General features: G+C 50.0%; 1 protein-coding gene across 4 annotated transcripts in view; it reads left to right on the top strand.

Moving 5' to 3' along the window:
• The window catches only part of TP63 (tumor protein p63), a 176,933-nt gene extending 153,092 nt beyond the window's left edge, over positions 1 to 23,841 (top strand). For 2 of the 4 annotated variants that reach the window (XM_075004126.1, XM_075004124.1), the window contains exons 6-14: positions 1,298 to 1,413; positions 1,740 to 1,849; positions 2,742 to 2,878; positions 3,751 to 3,833; positions 5,354 to 5,490; positions 16,227 to 16,384; positions 18,051 to 18,195; positions 19,140 to 19,233; positions 21,135 to 23,841. In XM_075004126.1, coding sequence (XP_074860227.1) covers positions 1,298 to 1,413; positions 1,740 to 1,849; positions 2,742 to 2,878; positions 3,751 to 3,833; positions 5,354 to 5,490; positions 16,227 to 16,384; positions 18,051 to 18,195; positions 19,140 to 19,233; positions 21,135 to 21,431 — 1,277 coding nt within the window. In that variant the 3' untranslated portion in view covers positions 21,432 to 23,841. Of the gene's footprint in view, positions 1 to 1,297; positions 1,414 to 1,739; positions 1,850 to 2,741; positions 2,879 to 3,750; positions 3,834 to 5,353; positions 5,491 to 10,487; positions 13,577 to 16,226; positions 16,385 to 18,050; positions 18,196 to 19,139; positions 19,234 to 21,134 lie in introns of those variants that run through there. The other 2 variants (XM_075004127.1, XM_075004128.1) reach the window with 2 other exon arrangements.
• Positions 23,842 to 24,531: the final 690 nt, after the last annotated feature.

The raw sequence follows: 24,531 nt of genomic DNA on the forward strand, positions 1-24,531 counted from the left end.
GATTATATTATTAACAATCTCGTATTTCTTAATATATTACTCGATTCTGCTCTTGTTAGTTTGCTAGCCGTCATTTTGAAGATGTCCCAGGTTTTTAATTTTGCAGACCATATTTGGCCTTTCGAAAAAGAGGACGTCCCTGAGAGAGAGAGAGAGTTTCTGTATCTGCCAACTGCTGGTGCATTAATCTACTGGATGTACTATAACACATTAATGCAATGTGAGCTGATAGATACTGATACAGATACGCTCCCTCTTATTTTATATGGTAACCCCACCAACTTAACATCTGCGTTGTCTCTTACCTAAGATCAAGCGGGTCTAAAAGGCATCTGGTTTGAGGCCTAGATGTGTTATTTTCCTAGCACCCTAATTGGCCCTGGCAGGAGACAGAGCCTGCCCTGGGGAGGTTAGATTCTAAACTGCTTACAAAGGCAGTGCAGTCTCTGGCCAGGGCGTTAGGAATGGGGGAGGTCGGAGAACTGTCCAGTGGAGAGAAGGCCTTCCAGAGACTGCCAGGGATGTCATTTATACCCTTTTCCTTTTCACTTGTCCCTTCTCTAACTATTGGGGCAGAGGTGGCAGGAGGCAGCCATGTTAGGCAGGGTATTGATTGCAAAGCAGGTAAATGGAGTAGGGCTTAGACAGATTCCTGTTGCTTTGTGTACAGACTTTTCTAGGTCAGGCACGGGGAGAAAAGCATTGTTTTCTGGAGCAAGGCTCCAAGCGTATTACAAGGGAGTGCTCAAAGTCGTGCCGACCCGTGAGAGCCAGCTGAGGATGGGGCAGCAGTTAGTACAGAGGCCAGGGGCTGAAGATGCAGAGGTCTGATTCACTGCTCTGCAACCTACTCCATGCGACCTTGGGCAAGTCTCCGTGCTTCATATCCCCCTTTATACAGTTATTTCCAGAGGTGGGAAAGTACCCAAATGTTGAGTAAAAGTACAGCTGCTTGGCAGGGGCGTGTACTTCAGAACAAGTCACCGGTGTCTGCTCTGGAGAACTACTTGAGTACAATTGAGAAGTGATGTGTGTACTTTACTCAAGTATTCAACAGTGAAAGCAGCTGCACTTTTATTCAAGTATCTTTTGGCGTATGTTCCTCACTGCTGTCTCCAGAAGGTGCCCTGGGAGTAACAGTCATGCCAGTAGTGGCGAGGCGCCGAGATCTTTAGTGATAGGGGCTGGCTGAATGAGGAAGGTAGCATTTCCTAGGCTGGTGACAGGGCTCCCTCCCTGTGTTTGAGCTGCTTTCTGAATTAAACTCTTTCCTTCTGTCTCCTCTGGCCACCTGCAGGGCAGATTGCCCCTCCCAGCCACTTGATCCGGGTGGAAGGGAACAGCCATGCCCAGTACGTGGAAGACCCCATCACTGGCAGGCAGAGTGTGCTGGTCCCCTACGAACCTCCGCAGGTGAGTGAGAGATCTGTTTCTGGCCTCGTGTTCTTGCCTGCTCCTCACAGAAGGGAGAGGCTGTCTGAAAAGCTCTTGGGTTTAGTAAAGGGGAATTTAACTTCATCCCATCCACTCCTCCTACTTAGAGAGGGGTTTGAAGCAAGACCCCCTTCCAGGCTCTGAACTTCTGCAGTCTCCAGAAAAGCCCAAATCCAGACCCCAGCCTAGCAGTTTGCAGCCCGTCTTGGTGTTACGTGATAAGTGTAGCTAATGGGGAAAAGAGGAGTACAGAGAGCCTTCCGTTGGCCATCGCCACTGCTTCATCCTGGTTTTCCTGCATCCAGGTTGGCACAGAGTTCACAACGGTGTTGTACAACTTCATGTGCAACAGCAGCTGCGTTGGTGGGATGAACCGCCGCCCCATCCTCATCATCGTGACGCTGGAAACGAGAGAGTGAGTAGCACCCGGCGGATCGGTAGCATGGGAGGAGTAGGAGAGAGCACTGCTGTGTGTTCATCAGACTGCATTGCTTCCCTGCGGTTGCTCTCGTCAGGAGGGTTCTGTAGAGTTCCCAAAGATGCGTGTGGTGGGGCTAGAATTGTTGCATTGGTTAAACGCTGGAATAAATTGCCAGGTGGGTTATGGAATCTCCGTCACTGGAGATATTTAAGAGTAAGTTAGGCAAACATCTAAGAGGGATGATCTAGACAGTGCCTGGTCCTGCTGTGAGGGTAGGGGACTGGACCGGACAATCTCTCAAGGTCCCTTCCAGTGCTTATCTTCTGCAGTTTGAGCCTCGGGAGAGCTGCTGTTTATTTGCAGCACTGCCTTTGCCTTTCTCGCTCTGGTACCCTGGTGAGCCACGTAGCCCCTCTGGGCCTGTTTCTCCCGCTCTTATATGGGCATGGTACAGACGCTTGCCTGCCTTAGTGAGCTGCTTTGAGATCAATGGGGAAAAGCCCTGTCTGGGTCTTGCTACTTAGTGGAAGCTGTTGCAATAAGTCAGCGTGTGTAGTTCTGAGGCACCCAAAGGTGGGCTGCATGGGAAATATGCCCAAGGGCCGTGTCACGAGGCAAACAGCTGTTCAGAGACTGCAGTAGCATTGCAGGGATTCACAGAACAAGCTGAGCTAGGACAGCCCCCTTTGGGTGGCTAGTAATGTGTGCACAGGGCAGGTAATTTAGCCCCCCCATTAGCTGGTCTCCAGGTGGGGGTGTTGGGATTGTGATCCATGGAGGGAGCAGCAATGGATGCCTGGTGTAAATTTGCCCTGCTGTGTAGTTTCACTGTGCGCCGTCATGGCTCGGCCTGGATTAATGCTTCCCCTCTCTCTCCTCATTCTAGTGGCCAAGTCCTGGGCCGGCGGTGTTTCGAAGCCCGCATTTGCGCCTGTCCGGGGAGGGACCGCAAAGCCGACGAGGACAGCATCAGAAAGCAGCAAGTTTCTGACAGCACAAAGACCGGTGACGGTACGAAACGCCGTAAGTAGCGGGCACAGCTGGGCGGCCCACAGCTGCGGCTTTCAATGCCGTCCTTGGTACTGGTGCAGCTGAGGAAGGAGGAGCCGGAGCTGGAGGCTGTGGGGTGGAACAGGAATCACCGCTTGCTTCCAAAAGCCTCTTGGGAGGGTTTCTGCTTTGGCAGTCAAATAAAATCACTAATAATTAACTGCTGTCAAACTCCTTTGGAGCAGCGAGTAGGCCAGCTGTCCCCCCGCCCCCCGGTAGCATGCAGGTTCCCTAGCCGCACTGAAACCATTGCAAATAGGGTTACAGTTGCACCTGCGGAGCACTTGCTGATGGTTTGTCTCCTGAGTTCTTGCATGGCCAGTGCTACCCTTCCACTAATGGGGAGGCTGGACCTGAGACTCCATTTAAGCCTGGGCATTAACCCAGTGAAACAGCCCAGGCTTCCTGCGTACTCTGCACTGAGCCAGGCTACAAACTTCAGCTTGGCCTCATTGATAGATTCTGTGGCCTTGCCACTCACACCTCTCCCTTAAAGAGTTACAGACAATATGGTAATGAGCCTCACCAGCTAGGCAACGCTGAGGTCCCTAGACTCAGTATGGCCTGTACGGACCCGGTTGTCATCCTGAGTGCAGTTAGTTGTGGATTTTTAGTGCTGTCTTGATGAGTCATTTCCCATGCATCCAGGCCAAAGAGATGCAAGTCAGATCCTTACTGTCACAGCTACAAACTGCTGCCTCAAATTGCATTCAGACCCTGGCAGGTGCTTTTTAGCCAGCAGCCTTTTCCAAACCTGTGGATCCTGAACACAGAGATCTCTTTGAAAACCCAGCAGCAGTAGCCATGCAAAGTTGTAATTGGGCACTGTGGGGTTTTCCTTGCAGCGTTTCGGCAGAGCACGCATGGCATCCAGATGACATCCATCAAAAAGCGTCGCTCTCCAGATGACGAGCTCCTGTACTTACCGGTAAGCTTCATTTTATGTTTGGCCCTTGTTTTGTTAATTCCTTTGGCATCATCTAAGTGAGTCAAACAAAATCAGCTGTTTGTTTGGCTCTAAGTAAAACAGTCACAGCCATGTCACTCAGTTATCAACAGATTATCGGCTTTAGGGGTGAGCAGTGGCTCTTCCAAATCTGCATCTTAAATTCACCCTCCAAGTGAGCAACGTGAAAAGGCCATTGATTGAATTGTTTCAGAATGGGCAAAGCAGGCAGGAATGAAGAGAGGGAACAGTCCGCACTTGCAGGTGGGGCTGGACTATGTGGTACGCTACATCTGTCTCCCCTTTTTCGTTTGAAGTTATGAAAATCAAGTTTCCTCCAGCAATAAAAGACTGGCCCCTTTTCTTTCTCACTCAGATGGAGAAAGATAGTTGGACTGGGTTTTTTGGTTTGCCTTTGGGTATCCTCAGCACTGTAGGGAGAAGCTGCAATAAACACAGGACAGGAATAGAAATGAAGAGCAAAAAAAAGTCTGAAATTGCCACTTGGCTGGTTTCTTCAGTTATTAAAGGAAGAGAGAGACCCAGTCTAAGCACCCACACTGTGGGGGATATGTGACATTCAAATCCAGGCCTATCAAACTCTCATCCTTAGAGTGTAGAGTAAGATTTTCTATAGCACCTACCAGTGTGTTATCTAAGTGTCAGAGGGGGTAGCCGTGTTAATCCGTATCTTCAAAAACAACAAGAAGCCCTGTGGCACCTTATAGACTAACAGATATTTTGGAGCATAAGTTTTCCTGGGCAAAGACCTGCTTCATGCATCTGATGAAGCAGGTCTTTGCCCACAAACGCTTATGCTCCAAAATATCTGTTAGTCTATAAGGTGCCACAGGGCTTCTTGTGTTACCTAAGACTTTGTCTGCACGAACCCCACTCCCCAGTTGATATAGCTTACAAAACTTCAGCTATGCAAATAGCGTAGCTGAAGTTGACATCTTTAGAGCAGTGTCTTCTGTGTGGTAAGGTCAGTGGGGCTTCTGTCTCGCTGACCCCGGCTACTATTCTTGTCCTGGTGGAGAACAGGCATTGATGGGATAGTGCTCGGAGATTGACTTGTCATGTCTAAGCGCATATGATAAATCGACTGCCAGTGAATCGATCACTTCATTGTCGATCCACCACGTAGGGAAGACAAGCCCTGAGTGTTGTACAGCGGGGTCTGAATTTTCCCAGTATATTTATATGGAGCCAAATGAAAAGCTTTGATCTAAACAGCCCCAGATGTTGAGTGTCCATGATCCAGGCCTGGTCTGTGAAGCTTCGGTTGATGCCCTCTGAAAGGGACAGCAGTTAGACCCACTGTAGGTAACAAGGAACAGCAGTTTGACAGCCAGTGTTGCTCTCATGACTAAGCAGTGTCTTTGCATCTTGCTGAGGTGTGGTTTGTTGGGCTATAGCAGCAGGTGGTTATAAGTCCTACCCTGTGGCTTTGTGATTTTAGAGCCAATCTCTTTCAGTGTTGCCTTATCTCTGCAATTCAGGTACGGGGACGAGAGACGTATGAAATGCTGCTAAAGATCAAAGAGTCCTTGGAGCTCATGCAGTACCTGCCCCAGCACACGATCGAGACGTACAGGCAACAGCAGCAGCAGCAGCACCAGCACTTGCTCCAAAAGCAGTGAGTACACTAACAAAGAGTTTGTTGAAGGAAGAGGGACAGACGATGGCCCAGCTGTCCCCTGGCAATTGATGTGGTGGTGAAAAAATACCCGAATATCCTCTGTTTGCCACTCCCTGGCAAAGTCCTGCCCAATAGCAAGGCCTGGAGCAGCAAGCGATTCTTCGGTCAAATGATTATACTAGGTGCATGAAATTGAGCTCTCAGGGGTCACAGTCGACCCCTGTACTCCTGGCGAGACAAAAGGATTAAGGGAGGTCAAAGGGAGAAACTCTCCCATCGACCTTCCCCTGTATAGACGGACGCGTTAGCCAAGTGCAGACAAGATGTAGCTAGAATTGCATATCTGTGGTTGACTTTCTTGGTCTAGTATAGATGTAGCCCTAGATCCCAACTCCTCAGGTCTCCCCTAGCTCAATAATAGGGCAGCTGAACCCTCTCTCCTTTTCAGTCCAGTCCCTGGTTATCACAAAGGGCTTGCCTTTGGCTATAGGAGATGCATGGAGGGGAACTGGATGCACACTTGCTTAACGGGAATGCACAGGCTGCGGATCAAGAACCTTAGTCGTTTTTGTCCAGCCGCTTTCGTTAATTTGCCTGCAGACAGAAACTTAGTAGGTGTTTATGACTGAGCTTAGCAGTGCCGGCTGTGGGCCATGTGACAATGGGAAAATACTCCACAGCAGTATCTCACCCACGCTTGAAATCTATCTGTGAGTGCTCTTCTAAGAGCATTATGAGCTGGGATTGTAAAGAACGTTCAGATCAGCCATTGGTGCCTTCAACACATTACTTTGATGTCCTAGATAAGCAGGTGTCAGGCCTTAGTGGGAATTAAATGGCCAGTTAAAAAGTGCAAAACTGAAAGGAGGAGGAGGGCAGAAGGGATACGTCAGGGAGTTGGGGGGTAGTTAAGGCAACATGCATCAGGCCCTTTGTTTAAGGGTAGCAAAGCATTTGCGAGCATGAATTTTACCACTACTACTTTAACTTAAAAGAGAGAACCTGCCATTCTTCCCATGTTGCAGCTAGGGAAAACCACCATCCCAAAGACCGTGGCTTGACCCCACTGAGGATAGCCTCCAGGTCTCGTGACTTGCAATGCTTGCTTGAGAACTGAAGCAGAAAGGAGCAGTGTGTGGAATAATTTTATGTGCACTGAGATGTGCAAATATGCACCACCAATAGAAACACATGGTACCTGCCAGCTGTGGGCAACTCTGAGTGCTCTGCTGATCAGCTGGGCTGCATTTGAATTTCTCCTGGGCGGCTGCCCAAGTGCTCAGCTTACAGGGATCACTGGTGGTGTGTATTGTAACCACCCACTCACATATTAGTCTTGATTCTTGCTAGTATGGGCTCCCCTAGGTGCTGCAGCTGTCACATAGCTCTGTGGCTAGGGCCAGCATGAGACTGAAGTACGATGTAAGTCCAGCTTGTGCCTGTAGGATATCTAGGCCTTGTCTTGGGGCTTATGTGGGGCCTAGGCTTTGTGCCAGCTCCCTGCACAGTGGCAGATTTCACCCTGTGTGTACTGAGGAGACACTCTGAGTGCCACTTGTAGTGTAGTATGGCCGTTACCCAGGTCTTGGGCTGCCATAGATGGTGCATGCAGGACCCCTGGGGGGGCATTCCTAGCCACTTTGTGAGGTTTCTGTTGTTTTTCAGCAGTCTGATCTGCCTGTTGGTCTGTGCTAGCTGCAGACAGTCTGCTTACACCCAGATTCGCCTTGTAGCTTTAGAGAGACCTCCTGAGGCTCAGCCTGCTCCACGTGAAATGGGTCTGTAAGTGGAAGAGGATTGCCATAAATAACCCCTTTCCCCTGAGCACTGGCAGATTTGCTTTGCCATAATTGCCCGTTTTGCTCTTTCCGTGCCAATGGGCTGGGTTGCTGGCAGGCAAAGTCAGTATTTTTACCTTTAAAAACTGTCTGTGTGCGTGAGTCCATCCGCTTAATGTAGCGAAACTTATTTCAGCACATCACCTGGCGTGGCTCCAGCTATGTGTGTGTTTCTCAGCTGCCAGCTGTGCACAGAGACCTCAGAGAAAGATGAAGAGCTTTTAGGAATGGAGAAGGAAAAGCTTCCCTTCAGTGTTTCCACAACCCTAATGCGGTCCTAGCAGACAGAGCTCCTCCTACGGCCATGCCGAAAAGTGCAGCACAGATACCAACGTCTTAGGCTTGGTTGGTGCAGAGCTGGAGCAAAGCAGCAGTTGGCCAGGTCAGCTGGATTCATTCCAGCATAAACAAGCCAGAGACCTTTGGGAGAAAGACCATACGGGTTGGGAACCGTTAGTTCCTGCCCTAGCAGAGTGGTAAAGGAGTATCCAAGGTCTCGGCAAAGGGGTAACGAAGAAAGGAAATGCTTGAGACACTGACTCAGGTGCTATGCAGTACAATCAAAGTGAGTGAATGCAGCTAATCAGGTAGCAGAGGTTTAATCACTGCTTGTTTATCAGGACAGCCAAAAGCAGATAAACTGTGACTCATTTGTCAGGCTACTTTTAACGAAAAGGAAATGACTTCTGTGTCCAGGGCTGCACTTGCAGAAATGTGTGCTGAAGCTGCATGTGCACCCGATGCACGTTGTGAGAGCAGAAGATCCAAGTGACATCTGCAGTATGGATGGTGCATCTGGTCCCATGAGCACATTTGCTTGCGGGATCAGGTCCTATAGCTGCACGTTCCCCAGGTGCAGCTCTGGGCACATGTCTCTGTTCTTTCATCTAGCTGTAAACAGAGAAGCTGATTTCTTTCACATTAGCTTTTCAAACCGTAGTTAGGAGTGGCATTCTCTGCCCCATTACAAGTTTCATCTTCATCTTTAAAGGGGTGTGGTTTAGGATTGGAAAAAGCAAAAGGGAAAATAGCAGTAGCAATACAGTACTTGTTTTAAACCAAATAAAATCATAGAACACTAGAAGTGGGAGGGACCTCGAGAGGTCGAATCCAATCCCCCCTGAACTCACAGCACAACCAAGCACCGTCTAGACCATCCCTGATTGTCTAACCTGCTCTTAAATATCCCCAGTGATGGAGGGTTCCACAACGTCCCTAAGCAATTTATTCCAGTGTTTAACCACCCTGACAGCCTGAAGTAAAATGGATCAACTTGGAAAAATATTTTAATAGCTTGTAATTTTCATGCAAAACAGCAGGACTGCATTTGGCAGGGTAGGAAATGTAGTTGTCTTAATATTTTTGCATGGAGAGAGGATTCAAGCTTAATGGTGATGAAAAAAGTACAGCATTTGACGAGGTAATGTGAATGTATGTCAGAAATGCTGAATTCTGACAGAGACCCTTCCTCTCACTTGCTTTCTGTCTCTTCATTCTTTGATGCATGGTTTTCTCCAGTTAACAGGCATGCCAGCTACCTTCATGATCACAGGTGGGGGTTTTGCAACCATTTCCTCCTGTATGCACCACTGACAAAGCCTCAAGTGCCTTTTTATAAGACCAGTACACGTTTTAATTGGAAGACACTTCGCATTCCACCTACCAACCACACCAGTGTCAATCACAGCCTTGCTGCATTACCAGGACTCCTAGAACTTACAGATGGGAAAGACCCTTTCTTCCACCAAGTATCGGAGGGGTAGCCATGTTAATCCGGATCTGTAACAGCAATGAAGGGTCCTGTGGCACCTTATAGACTAACAGAAAAGTTTTGAGCATGAGCTTTTGTGAGCACAGACTCACTACATCTGATGAAGTGAGTCTTTGCTCACGAAAGCTCATGCTCAAAACTTTTCTGTTAGTCTATAAGGTGCCACAGGACCCTTCGTTGCTGTTCCTTCCACCGCTTGCCACATAGGTTTCTCCAATGTTTTAGCTGGAAATACAGTGAGATTTCCTGTTTCTGTAATGAGATTATTCCCCTGGAAATAATGGATGTAACCAGGAGAGCCTTTTCTCCAAGCCAGCCAAAACTGTTTGGGCTCCATTTCACTCCAGTACTTACTGTTCGAGGAGTGCATAAACTTCCTGAAATGAGGAGCTATTTTCTTATGGTTTCCCAGCAAAACACCTCTGCAGTATCAACATGACAGCAGCTTATAGGCCGTTGACTGACTGGCTTTCATGCTCCTCGTTATTTGAGCCCCAAGGAACTGATTTTTCAAGTCGGCCTCATTGAGGTAGAGCAATCCAAATGCTTTGGTGTCGTCAAATTGCTGCACGAATTTGCAAAGAGTGGAGCACGGCAGTCAGTAGACAAGCATCAGTGACATTGCTGTGCACAACTTGGTCTCGGTGCACGCTGTATGGATGCTAAGGGCCTGCCTGGCGTGTGTTGTGTTGCTTGCATGCACTGTAAGCTCGGGCATTCAGACAGGGTTCTCCCTGAATATCACAGGGAAGGGGAACAAAGATGCAGGGCTAAGGTGGAGGAAGGAACCTTCTATTTTATTGTGCAGACATTATAGAGCTTCTCCCCACATACCCTACATTGAAATACTCTGGGTCTCGGTGATCCCCCAATACATTTGTTCCACTCCTGTTCCATAGAGTTGCCACCCATGGTAGTGTGGCATTGGTGTGGTTGGCAGATTGCTAATAGAACCTTCTTGCAATAAAGTAGATTACGCTCCTGTCAGGTACCAGCCAGTTTTTAAGCAAACAAAATGTGGGTGGTCTCCATTATGTGTGGGTTTTCCCCTCATTGCAAGAGCTGTGCCTCGTGGCTCTCGCTGGATCAGCGTGTTAGCAGTGACTGGAATCGACCACAAAGAATTATTTATGCCCCACGATTTGGAAATTGACTTTGTATCCATTAGTCATGGTGCTCTTCGTTTGTTACTTACCTACAAGGGGTGTGTGGCCTGCTGAACTTTCCTACTCCGCATCCTCCATGCAGGCCCTCAGCCACGGGAAGGTACTCTCCTTTCCAGTCCAGACTGTGATCATGAAGGTAGAAAGGAAGTTTTCTCTTCTGGGTTGTTTCTAAAGGTCCTAAGCCTTCATCTTCTCTCTTCTCTGGTTCATCCTCTACAGTCTCCTTTCGGCCTGCTTCAGAAGTGAATTCATGGACTCAAGGAGGGCGCCTCCCAAACAGACCGATGCCATCTTAAAACATTCCAGCCCCCCAAACCCATCCATCTATCCATGAGCCCAGCTGGGGTTTTTTGTCCAGCTCGTGGGACTAGAAGCTCTGTGGCAAATAAAAACAAACAAACCAGCTTGATAGAAACAGAGCAAATAGTAAGAACCAGCTCTCGAAGGGACTCAAGCTTTGTGGAAAAAGAACAATTCTGCAGCTCTTGTAGCGATAGCGCTGGCACTGGGAGGTCTGAAGCCACAAGGGCACCTTCCTCCATGTTTTTTGTAAAACTCTCTACTCTTCATTTGCTGTATTTGTGAAACTTGCGAGAGTTTCTCTGAGCAGGTCTCAATTGTACAATGCCTCTTGTTGTGTTTAAATTAAAGATGTTTTCACTCGGGTTGGTGGGCGGGGGGATGTGTTTATGAATAAACAGGCCGGGATTATGACCATTGGTCAGATCACCCTGTTTCAATGCTGGTCATGCAGTAGTAATGCAAGTAGCTAGAGTATTTTGTACTGCTGGACAGATGAGTGATACACACAGCGATTGGCATAGGCAAGAATTTTTTTCTTAGAAATACATCATCCAATTGTGGATTCCCTTGATCACAATGGGTCTCATCCAGAGCCCAATGAAGTCAATTGAAAGGCTTATTGACAATCAACTCTGCTGGGACCAATCTGACTCCCACTGAACTCAGGAAGTTTCCTGTTGACTTCACTGGGAGTTCGATTGAGCCAAGGATGGGTTACGAAGCTCTAATTCTTTGAGATGCTCCCATCAGCGTGGATCCCACTCTAGTTAAGCAAGGCTCTCATATGCTCAGGGTTGGACTCTCCTGGGTGTCAGTGTCTGTTGGGCTGCGTCTGCACAGGAATCTCCTCAGGTTCCCACCAGCCAGGAGCACGAAGTGTCCGTAACTACTTTACTCCCCACTCCCATTGCCTGTGGCAGTAAGCCAGAGCTGCTTGTTTACCCCTTGTGTTCCACAAATTTAACTTGTTAGATTGATTTTCATCTTAATCTTCCTTTGTTTTCCAGCCTAGTTTTTTAATTCACCCCACTCCATTCTCTCACTGCAAAAAAAAGTTGATGCATTTTCATGCTCAGTGCCTTTTTCTGCACTAATGGCAGACTTTGGAGTCTTTAGTCTTCAAGCCATGTCCATCTCCTGATGACTTAATTCTTCTTGCTAATGAGCAGAGCTCTTCCTTCTGCTGTCTTGGAAAGAACCACATCCCAGATCAGTGCTCCATGCACAACTCCTTCTCCGCGAGGACTCTGAAATTCAGGGGTGTCCATCCAAAACTCTACTTCTCAGAGCGGTTGGTGCAGGTAACTTCTCACCCAGAGGGGAGAAGTTCCACTTCAAAGATGGATCTGACCCTTGTTTGAGCCTCATTCCCCCACGTGCTGTAATGTGACCCACAGGATCACAGCTAACAGGAACTCATAGAATACTAGGACTGGAAGGACCTTGAGAGGTCATCGAATCCAGCCCTGTGCACTCACAGAAGGACTAAGCACTGTCTAGATCATCCCTGTTAGATATTTATCCAACCTGGTCTTAAATATCTCCAGTGATGGGGATTCACCAGTGTCAAGCAAGCACTTGGCATGGAGGTCTACTCTGGCCCTGAAGTATAGATGTGGCTCCTTGCACTGGTCATTGGTCTTCCACGGAGAGTTGCAGAAATATCAGCCCTCCCAGAAATGACCCACTAAACCTGCTTCCCATGCCGAGGTGAGTGATGCTGGCTTGGCCTCCAGTTCAGCACTGAAAAAACACTGCCTGCCATAGGCACCACCGTTAGCCTCTACCTTAGTACCAGAATCATGCTCAAGACCATCTCTTTAGTTGCCCGCTCATAGACTAGAAGGGTCAGTGATCTCAGGCTCTCGAGGTTGACCCTCCTTACACAACATTCCACCAAGACAAAGCAGTGTTGAGACCTCGTACTAAACGGATTCTTAAGATTGTCTTGGACTTTCCTCTTAAACTGATCATCAATAAGCCAGTGTTCTTGCTGAAAATCCCTTCTGCTCTGAGAGCAAAGAAACCCCCCACTTTTGGACGTTTCAAGAGTTTTATTATATTACCTTGACGGAGCAAATCCCTTCTGGCCACTGTTTTGTCTTTTCTTTGCCACATCTGGTGCATCCAAAGGTCAAGCATTCTCCTCCCAGTGGATCATACAGTGCCTAAGTCTGCTATTAAGTGGCTGACATGCCAATCCCTCCTGATATTGCAACTAATTCCATCACAGCTCAAATGGCATCCTCTGTCCACTTTGCATATCTCCTGGTATCTGAAATCTGAGGTTTCCAGATCCCACCACTTGCACTCTGTCTCTTCAGGATTCCAAATTTGTGAGGAAACAGAGGGTTATGGCCTCCCTTCCCTTTAGACCTTGAGCCTGGTGGGTGGGCAGGCATCATAAGGACTTCATGGTACAGGCAGGTCTTGGCAGACAGCGGCATTCAAAAAATTCCTAGCTTGCAAACTTGCCTTGAGTGGGATCCACACTGATAACTACATGTCCAATAACCATAGCTACACTCTTTTATGTTGGTGAATGCTGCTTACAGACTTGAGTTGGACTATGCATGTAAGTGGTCACCAGTAACTTATAGGATTTGCCCGACTGGATCAGATCAGTGATCCATCAAGTCCAGTATCCTGCTTTTGATAGGGGCTGGGTCAATACTTCCTAAAGTAGCCCTGCCTACCACGCCATGCTTTTCAAGTGGAAAAAATTCCTTCCTGACCCTTCCAGATGACCAGGAGATGGCCTGAAACATGAGAATTGGTTACCCTTACAGTAGCTTGCATAACTGCAAATGTTGCTGGCCCTATGCTTATTTAGTCTCTTTATAAACAAAAATCAAAACCAGCTGCAGGATTTGACTTGGTGCCTTTTTCATCAGACTGTTCTGAGAAAGGTAATAGTCTGTTAATTTAAGTCCTTTTGCCTTGATTTTAAAATACTTTTGACTGGCATTGGTATCAAAGGGATTTTAATGTTCATACTTGTAATGTTTCTTGGGAAGCATTAAACATCTTTTTAAAAATTAGATTCAAGCACAAGGATTTTGTGTTTGCAAAAAAAAATAAAAATAAAAAGGGGGAGGGAATTTTTTGGAGGTGGGGGGGAAGCAATTTGTTATGAACATCTCCAAATGCCAGGTAGTCTGTTGTGTGTTTCATACCAAGAACTACTGAGGCTGTTGCTCTGTGGATGTGTGATGTTAATTTTCAATAAATTTTTGCATCTTGGTTTATCTTGGGACTTTTCTCTTTCTGTCTCTCAATTTTCTGTCTGCCTTCTTCCATTGTAAAATAGTTGAACTGACGTGCTTACGGACATAAGTATATGGAACCCGATTGTCATCTTCTGCCTGGTTTGCATCTGCAGCTCCATCAGCATCAGGGAGTTGAACTGCACATCAGGAGGAAGGGAGAGCAGGATCGGCTCTGTGTGAGCCACTTGTGGGCACTGTTCAAAGCATTCAGGGTTGCCCAAATCCACTCTCACAGAAGTCCGCATTGACTGTGGCAGGAGAGCTACAGCCAGTCCTGAGTGATTTTGAGACACTTCCCAGGCACACCTAAAGAAAATTTTTTTTTAAATAAAACCACTCCCACACTTTGCTGGATTCTCTTCCGGTGCCCCTCCATTGGCCGGATGGACTGTCTGAGAGCTACTCTGGCATGCGAATCGCCCTGGCTGAATAAGCATGTCAAGTGAGAGAACTGTTGCATCAGGCATCTGTCCAGCCCTGTGCAGCTCCTGATCGCCAGAGTCTCACTAGCATAAGCACCCAAACTCGATCCTCTGCTAAGCCCCCAGTTCCCAGTCCCTTCTGAACCTTATCACGGTATCCATCCAGATCTGGATGTGGGTGCTGGTCTGGATTTGAATAACGGTCAAACTGAGACCTCTGATGTAAGTTGCCACCCCAATGCTGAATTGTGAGGCTGGGATTCATTCCCTCTATGAGCTGCACCCTCACTTATGTTAACTGTAACCCTCTTGCGTGGTCTCGCTTTCTTGGGTATGTTCAGTCTGTGGGATCTTGCCCTACATTCGTGCTCCCAAAATACACCGCGGTGCCTTCGTGCCCTGATGTAACTTCTATACTCGTAGTGAGTTTGCACTGCTGCAGGCACCTGATACACCACCTTTTTAACAGATATCTTCTCCACCCACTGTAGCAAGCCTGAAAGGTGCAGGGCGAGTGGGGGCTACCTGTCTGTCTTCAGGTAGGGCTTGGGTGCTAAAAGTTGTAATAGATTGTCCAGAAATTAGTGTCTTTTAGTTTAAAAGAGGAAAAAAAAAATCTACACGGGCATGAAACCTATGGTGAAGTCTACAATTTCAGCTGGTCTGCGAGATCCCACACGTAGTCATGGCATCATTGCCATCAAATACAAGTCAGTTGCCAGGAATCCAAAGTAATCAGTTTGGGAAAAGATGAGTGGGTTTCCTGGAGGGAAATAATAGGAAGAAAATTCCCCCTCCCTCCAGGCAGTTTCTGATTGGAATGCAGTAAGAAATCACTCATCCACTGTAGCTCTGCCAAGCGAGAAGCTGTGCTCGAAATCCATCTTGTTTGGGAAGCTTGCCCAGTTCCCAAGACCTCTGCATGGTCTTGTAAATGCCTCGATCATGCTAGATCTCTGCCCAGCAAACGGGAGAGAGGCTGGTCTCACATGACAGTGTGACATGCTGCCAGTTGCACTAGACTGGCCTTAATGATCATTTTCTGCATATTCCAAATAATACCCAGCACCCGTGGCAATGCCATGGTGGTAACTCAATCCGGAGGCTGAGCACTGTAGTCCTGCACTCTCCCGATCTTCTGAGATGAAATTGTGCCAGGCAAGCAGTCCAGGGCGCAGAGAAGCGAGATCTCACAAACAATTGCCTCTGGGCAAGCCTATAAGAGAGGCAGAGGTTAATACGGGCTGGAGTGAGGCGGTTTGGTTGATCACCTTCTGGTTTTGGTGCATGAGGGGGCTGCTGATTTTAATCTGGTTTGGAGGTTTGTAATTTGAGTGTGATGTCAGAGTCCCATTAAAATTAAGAGAAACAGCGTGTCCAGATCCCCCAGACAGCTTTTAAAATCTCGGCCTCCATAGGGCTCAGAAGCATCTAGTGTTTCGGGTGGGAATTTTTGGTTGTAATGTACACCTGGAAATAGATGGACAGTCTGATTATGTGCCTCCTGAGCAAAGCATTTTAAAAAGGCCAATGTACTAATTGTTCCCTAACCTGAAAACTATCCCGTGTTTGCAGCCAGCTGTCAGTAATGATTAATGCTCACTGGAATAGCTTCATTGCTTTTACAAAAAAAAAAACAAAAAAAACAAAATAAACCTGGATTTTTGAAAGTTAAAAAAAAGATGCTGGCTCACTTGAAATTATTTTTGACCAGAAAACTCCCCATATACAAACAAAACAACCTCCCTGGTCTCTGAACATTGGAGATAGAAATTGTCTGGTTTTATTTAAAACTGAAAGGGGAGCGTGTACCCAAACCAGCATTTTCAGCAGCTCTGTGAGTGAGACCCCTCTGCTAGCGGTGATGTGTATATACACACAGCCTGCCCCCCGCACGCAAGTCTTGGCTGAAGCTGCTGTCTGCTCAGAAGTTTCAACACCCTGCTCTCTCCGTCCTTTCGCAGGACTTCCATGCAGTCCCCGTCATCCTACGGCTCCAACTCGCCGCCGCTCAGCAAGATGAACAGCATGAACAAGCTGCCCTCCGTCAGCCAGCTGATCAACCCCCAGCAGCGCAACGCCCTGACCCCTACCGCCATCCCTGACGGCATGGGAGCCAACAGTAAGGGGCTGGCTCTTTCTCTTACTGTTCTTGCCCCCCGCGGACCTCGTGGTGTATTTGACCAGGGAGTGGGAGATGGGTCTGGGTGAGAGATGAAATGGTCCAGTGATCTCACCCCCACATCCCAACACCGATCTCCATTAGCCCCTGTCTGGCAATCGCCGTAGAGAGGGCCACGGTTCAAGCCCAAATGGGACCACCTTCTCATTGAGAGCAGTGGTCCCTCCTCCCTCTAGGTCAGGTTAGGGGGGTCCATCTTCTTTGTCACTGGACGGCATTATCCCCAGGTCAGCCAGACAGGTACGTGTTGGTCTTGCATGTCAAAATAGCAGCGTGGTCCTAGCAGCAAGGGCAGCGGCCTGGGCTAGTCGACAGAGCCCTGTCTTGTCCAGCCTCCTGGGTCTCTCCTTGGGTAGCTTGTGGCGACTGTGGCATTTTTGTTATGCCAGCGGGAGCACAGCTAGTGCATGTCTGTCTACATATGCCAGGAATCACCCTTCCTAGCGGCCACCTGCTGTGGACATCCCTTGAGGCAGTTTCTAGTGGGTGGAGCAGAGGGAGCCACCATGCTGCTTGCCCATACTGTCCCTGCTCGGCCGAGGGGCAAGTTTCAGGCTCCCCAACTGTCAGCCTGGCTACTTAGACTGGCGTAAAAGTTGCCAGGCAAAGCCAGAGGCCCTGGAGGCAGTACTGGTGCAAGGGCTGGGCTTCAGGAGGTCAGGGTTCCTCTGTGGGGGGGGGCTGGAGCACATGACCTCCAAGGAGAGGTGGAGGGATTTGGGCTTATTTACTTTGCAGAAGAGAAGGGTTGAGGCGTGGTTTGATAGCAGCCTTCAACTTCTTGAAGGGGGCTCTGCAGGGGACGGAGAGAAACTATTCTCAGCGGCAGAACAAGGAGCCATGGTCTCAAGTTACAGAGGGGGAGGTGTAGGTGGGATATTAGGAAAAAATATTTCACCAGGAGGGTGGACAGTAACAGAGAGGTGGCCGCGTTAGTCTGTATTCTAACAAAACAAACCTGCAGTCATGTAGCTTTTTAAAGACTAACACAATGATTTATTAGGGTGATGAGCTTTCGTGGGACAGACCCACTTCTTCAGATCAATAGCATTTCCAGTCCAGACCCAGATATGTAGCACAGATGTCCAAAAACATTGCAATAAAGACTGATAAATTAAACACGTGAATTGGAGGAGGTGGGGGTGAGGGTTGGGAGGATGTTAAGTGTCTTGCCTGACACATGGGAATGTGTTACGGAGAGAGGTGGAGTTCGTAACCAGATGTCGCTTTAAGCTGAGACTTCAGAGGTGCCGGGCTCCCTGGGAGTTCTTTGGGGGTGCAGTTGGGTGTCTGTATCAGGTTGCCCTGCTGGCTTTGTCCTACCGACTGTTCTACTGCAAAGGAAACTGAGAAGTTGGGGTTTGCTTGGGTTTCCTTCCAGCACATTTGTGACTGCCATTATCCCCTCTGCCTCCCTGCCTGGATTATCATCTACAGTGACACTTGGGAGCTTTCCTGCCCAAGATAACCCCGGTGATACAGCACGTTTGGGCCCTTGAGGGCAGCTTTAAGATTCCCGCTGCAATATGTTGGGGAATGGCTCTGGGCTGCCCAGCAGGCTGGAATTCTTGTGTGACAATTCTCTCCCTTTGCCTGTTTCCTCTAGTTCCCATGATGGGCACCCACATGGCAATGGCTGGAGACATGAACGGTCTGAGCCCCACACAGGCGCTGCCTCCTCCCCTCTCAATGCCATCCACCTCGCACTGCACCCCACCGCCACCGTACCCCACGGACTGCAGCATCGTGAGGTGAGCGGGGGCAGGCCGGTAGGATCAACTCCCAGGCAGAAAGCAAAGCTCTGCGTCATGGGAGCAAAGTAGGTGGGCCATGTGGTCCCCAAGGTTCTGCCTTCCGCCTTCTCTGGGCTGTCAGGGCTGAGCCTTCCTGGAGAGGGCAAGGGGAGCCGATTCAATAGACCACATCCTGGGGGCTAGCTGATCCTGAGCACTGACCCTCCACGCCAGTCACTGACTAATGCTCCACTCTGAGGTAGGCTCAGGAAGTAGCAGCAGCCCCATCACCCAGGCAGGCACACGGGGGTCACAGGCCTGGGGCTGTAAGGCTGCAGCGTGTCCCTGCCCCATGGAGTCCCCAGGAATTGCAGGGGCATGGTATCTTGTGGGATCAGTCGTACCTAAGCGGAGTTCTCCATCAGTGCTGGGGATAGAACCCAGGCGGCCCTGGCAGGGTCCTGCTTTCTCACCTGTGCCCAGACGAGTTGGCTAACAGTCCCCTTAGCCAAAGGTTACCAGCTCAGGTGGGTACGTGGTGCAGAGGCGCGTGTGGGTCTGTGTAATGCCGTTTAGTGCCAGCTCGGCTGAGCCAAGCCCTCTAGCGCACAGCGCATCAGTAGGACAGCTTCCCCTAGCCAAGTGCTTCCGCTCTGAGCCGGCCCAGTGGTGGTTGGCTCTCCAATGCTTGTGCTGCTCCCTTACCTCTCTGCTCAGGTCACTGCCTGCCACGGCAGCACCATGGCAGGTGACCGCCTGTATGCTGGGCGCGGGACTCAGGACCCTCTCACGCCTTGCACGAAGTCTGGCACCCGCTGACCTCAGCCATGCTGGGGGAGGTGTCGCGGAGGGGACCAGCTTGCTGCTGCAAGGTGGCCCCAGCCTGCAGTTGTGCTCTGGTTGGGCTGTGGCAGCCAGGGTGATCCTTTGTCTCTCTCCTTCCCTTCCCTCGTCCTCTGCAGCTTCTTAGCGAGGTTGGGCTGCTCATCCTGCGTGGATTATTTCACGACCCAGGGGCTGACCACCATCTATCAGATTGAGCATTACTCCATGGATGTAAGTAACAGCGCGCTCTGCACCCCATCGCTGGGGCTGGGCGGGGCAGAAATCCCCACTCCCACCTGATGAGAGAGGGTGGGGAGGCTCATTTTGAAGGGCGTCCAGTTTGAATCCAGTCTGCTGGGAACCACAGGAGGGTTCTTAGAACCCTGAGAGATCCAACCCCATCCCAGGGCAGAAGGCTAATGGCCTTGTGGGCTGCAGAGGGTTTGACCCTGGTTTGGCCTCATGGTTGGCTGCAGACCCCAGACCCGTGAATTCCCCAGGTCGGGGCTGCTAAGGGCTGGGAATACCTGGACTTACCTGCAAACTGATGATCTCCAAAAGTGGCTGCCCCAACATCTGCATTCCCCTCTCCCTGCCTCTGCTGCCCAGCCTAACCCACAGGAGCCATCTGGCTGATGAACTCTGTGCCTGCTCCTTTTGCTCTTCCAGTATGCGGCTCCTGCCAGGGCTGCTTCTTGTGCAAGGTTCTGTCTCTTGGTTAGTGGGCTGCCTACCCCTCCCAGGGCTCTGACTGCCTGAGGTCTTCTTGCTTTTGTAGCTGGGCTGAGCTGGGCTTGCCTTTCCTCTCTGCTGCTGCAGTTAGAAGAGCTGACCCCAACTGAATGCTGGCATACCACAGCAGGGGCCTCACGGAGCAGCTGGGGCCACCCTTGCCAATCTGAGGCCACAGCCAGCCCTGCTCTTGGCTGGTGAGAGCAATGTCTACACGTGCAAACATCACGGCCTCTCATTCGCATGGCCATACCAAACGCTGGGGAGATATGGACTCAGAGCGTATGCAACAGCTGGCTGTAACCTGCTGTAGCTCAGCCCGTCCTGCAGAGCTCAGACCAGAGGCAATGGGATCAGTGCAGTCCGTCGATTCCTAGGGGAGGATCGGGGTTTAGGTACCGCTCTGGAGCCTGAAAATCCCCCTACTGCTCCATTCTGTTTAGGGCTGTGTAACCAGGGGAGGCCCAGCATGCCGCCCGGTGTGGTGATGGCCACTGAATAGTGCTCTGTCCCTGCTGCAAATCCAGCACAAAACCAGCCCCTGCTCTCTGGTGGGTAGATTGCTCAGTCCCCAGGATGGGGTGACAAGATGCTTTCATCTCTTTTAATGCAAACAGTTTCTGAGGCCCTGAGTGTGACATACAGGTTGAACCTCTCTAGTCTGGCACCCTGGGGACCTAACCAGTGCAGGATGGGAGAATGCACCAGACTACAGGAGGAAAATGTTGTCTAGCAGCATTGCCAACACTCCACGGCTTACTGGGCTTTAGAAGATATTTAGGGGTAAATTACAGCTAAATAACAGCACAGAACACTGAGAGCCAGGACTGGTGGCTGGAAACAAACTTTATGGGACCTCAGTAAACTTGGCCACACCCATGATAAGTGGTTGTCTGGCTAACTTAAATCATGCCGGATTACAGATATTGCTGGAGGACAGAGTTCCGGATTAGAGAGGCTCAGCCTGTATTGGAACCCAATGTGAAGGTCCTAAATCCATTCCTCGGCTGGCAGAGGAACAGACCTGCTGCATCTCCCCTGGCACGAGGGGCAGAGCTCCTGGAGGTCTCTCCGGGAGACCTTGAACAGACGGGCAAGGGTTTAGCGCCTTTGTGCTTGGGTGGCTTGTACACAAGCACATATTTCTGCTCAGCTGGGCTTGTTCTCTAACCTTGTTTGTGCTGCAAATGTCTGTTCAGAAAAAGTGACCCAGAGCACCACCCACTCTGTGCTGGTCATTACGTAACCCCTTGCAAGCTGTGTGTGCCACGTGGATTGGAGCAGGAGTGCTGGCTAGACAGCCCAGCGGCTGTTGCCCTGGAGGTGCCTGGGAGGCAGGGCCCACGTGTTGCCCCTTGGGGTTGGCTGTTACTCAATGAGATGTCCTCTTCACCTTCCAGGATCTGGTGAGCCTCAAGATCCCAGAGCAGTTCCGCCATGCCATCTGGAAAGGCATCCTGGACCACCGGCAGCTGCACGACTTCTCCTCCCCTCCCCACCTGCTGCGCACACCCAGCGGCACCTCCACCGTCAGCGTGGGCTCCAGCGAGACCCGGGGGGAGCGGGTCATCGACGCGGTGCGCTTCACGCTCCGCCAGACCATCTCCTTCCCACCCCGCGACGAGTGGAGTGATTTCAACTTTGACATGGACGCTCGGCGCAACAAGCAGCAACGCATCAAGGAGGAAGGGGAGTGAGCTGCCAGGGCTCCGCCCCCCACCCTGCCCACAGACTGCTCTGCCCTTCCCATGTCTTCCCCTGCTCGGACTGTATGTGAGGAGAAGGGCAGAGGAACCCTACTCTAGCTAGCTTGCCCCCAGTCTTGTCTCAGCCGTGGTCCTGGGCTTGCAGCCGTCATAGCGCGGCAAGGGAGAGATGAGCGAGGCCAAAGACCAGGCAGGATGCCGATGATGTTTGCTCTCCCTTGCTGTTGGCTTTCCTTTGGGGGAAGGGGAGCGCGGTTTGGCTTTCGGCTTGCAAGCCCTACGTGTGTGGGTGCCCTGACCCACGCCTCCTATTTCTCGCCCACTCATCGTTGTCGGTTTTGGATACGAGAAAAGCACCGTGATAGAACAGAGAAATTCAGATGGAGTCCCGGCGTGCTGCTCTTAACAGCACCTTTGTGTGCAGCGTCCTCCAGAGAGCAGGTGCGGTGCTGAGGTGAGCATAAGCCCTGCCAGCTACGTCCCCCTTCCCCAGCTCTCGGAGAAAACCCTCGCTCTGTCTCTGGCTCAATTTCTCCTGGTTCTGAAAGTCTGTCGGCTCTGTGCATTTCACGCTCCCAGACAGCCTGGCCAGCTCCGGGGTCTTTCCTGTAGCAGTTTTGCATTTGCTGGTGCAGAGCCTTACAAGCCAGGCTGGTGTGAGGAGACCACACTGTTAAACCTCCAATGACACTGAGAAGGGGTACATTGGAGGCTACATGCGAGTCTATAGGGCTGAACTGCCGTAGGCCCCGACAGTCCTGCATTAGGGCTTCACTGGGGAGAGCAGTTCCCTTCCAAGGGATGTGCACCCAGCCCTCCTAGGTTTGCCCATGATCAGTTCAACTCTGCTTCTCTTCCCGTAACTGCCTTGGACAAGGGTCTTCAGCGCTCTGTGTGGTCCTTGCGGGTTACTGCAGCACAGACGTCTGTTTACATGTTCAGAGTTAAAACCCAACCCCTGGACCAGCTGCTGGCTCCTTGGTCCAGCTGTTGCGTTGTTTGAGGTGAGAAGGCTGATTACAAATAAGAGAAGCAACGGAACCCATGGGCAGGCTTCCTGCGCAGATGAATGGTGACCATTTCTAATGCGTGGGGCCAGATTCAAAGGGAGAAACGCAGCTCTGTGAACGTGGGCACTCCTTGGGAGCAAGCCTGAATTGCGACAAGTCAGACGATCACATAGGCAGCCTTCAGAATGACTCACTTGCTTTCCTGTGGTACCACAGCTTGGCATGCAGAGCGCTCAGAGCTGTGGTACTGCAGGCACTACTGAAGCCAAGCAGAGCTCAAATCCTTTTAACTTGCATATCTGCTCAGGTCTAAGTTGCTTTCAGTAACAGCCCTTCAGTAACTACCAAACACTGATGTATTCTGAATAGCTCTGAAACCAGAAAGCATGACTGTTATGCAGTAAGGGGGGTGTGTGTGCGTGCGTGCGTGCGTGTGTTTTTTTTTTTGTACGTGTAATTTTTGTTCCCTGATTTTTTTTTGCTTCCTCTTGGGTTACCGGGTCTTCCAGAACCACAGTAAGGTGTTGTTGGTTTTTTGTTTTTTCTTTTTATTGTAAGCCCGTGTCATTACAATAACAATGTACCTTTATAACATGACAGCTATGGGACCAATAGATGGTTTGGTTTTTTCGTACTGAGATTACTGTTACCCTCATGCAGTTGAAAAGCAGGGGCGCCACAAGCTTGTGAGAATTTTATTTTGTAACACGTCAAAGAGGAGAGTCCTAGATTTCAAAGTACTGAAAGCACACAGCGTGCAAACTTCATTGGCGTCGCTTGCTACCAAAAGAGAATCATTCTGCTCCTGACTGGGTGGAAGAAACAATTTGGTGGTGCACTGTTATGGGGAGGAGGGGGAAAGTGCTGGCACAAGTAGTTTGCAAATGGGCAGGGTGAAGTCACTTGGTCCTTCTTTGCCTCTGTGGTTTTGCCAACGACTTGGCAATATTCTTCAACATTCTACAGTGAAAGCCACTGATTGCAAAGCAAACGTGGTGGATACTGTATGAGATTTCTTACTGTTCGTGCAAAGAGGGGCCTTCCACCCTCATTTTTGAGATCAGTGGTGAGAGAGAATTCACCTGCTGCATTGTCAAAGATTTAAAGATAGACTGTGAAACAATCTTCTGTGCATCTCTCCCATGTGCTACTAGGGAGCCCGCTTCCGTACCAGCCTGCATCCGCAAGAGAGTTTGAACTGCTGTTGCGTTTGCCCTCCCCTGAATAGCTGTGATGTTTTGTTTTGTTTGTATTGCTAGATCAAGCCAATGGGGTAATTGAGCAGATGATCTGCCAGTGCTTGTAGCAATGCTGGTGTTGCCTACACCAGAGGCTTGTGTGTGTTGGCACACCTTGTTGGAGCCTATGGGAAATAAAAGCTGAACTGAGAATGAGACTGCTTTTTTCTTACCTTTGCATCATTCTGGAGGCGGTGGGGGAGGTGGAATGAATCCCCTTCACCGTATGCACCAGGTGATCACTTCCTTGATTCCTGCTGTCCTGCCCAGGCCAGGCCAGGCCAGGGCACCCTTTCTGTAGATGTGATTTCACATTGTTTAATGCTGGAAGGGCCCAACCAGTCTGCCTGTGTGTGTCACGCAATAGCCCCTGTCCTGGATCCAATAGTTTGTGTGACTCAGTCAGAACTCACCATTTGAAAACACCCAGGGATGGAGAATCCCCCACTTCCTTGCTCAGTTCACTCCAATAGCTAATTGCCTTTGCTGCCACCTGAGTGGCGTTGCCTGGCTCCGGCTTCCCACTAGTGGTTCTGCTCCACCCAAGAGATCTCCGGAGTGCCTTATGCAGCCAGTGAGTCACCTCTTAGCTAAGCCAGACACGCTGAGCTCTCCTTTGTCGGGTATTCTCAGCAGCCTGTGGGTTATTAGTGGTGGCTCTTTCCTGTGTCGCCTCTGATCTCCTCACAACTTCTCTGGAGAGTGGATACCAGCCCTGTGCCATACCTCAGCCCCTCTCAGCTCAGGCAAAATGGGCAGGAACACAGACGATGGCCGATGTCAACACTGGGGAGGAGGGAGCAGCTTGCTGCTTCTGCCTGGCGAATGCATTGCACGCCCAGG

The sequence above is a fragment of the Carettochelys insculpta genome, chromosome 10 (assembly GCF_033958435.1).
Source record: "Carettochelys insculpta isolate YL-2023 chromosome 10, ASM3395843v1, whole genome shotgun sequence".
NCBI classification, from domain to species: Eukaryota; Metazoa; Chordata; order Testudines; family Carettochelyidae; genus Carettochelys; species Carettochelys insculpta.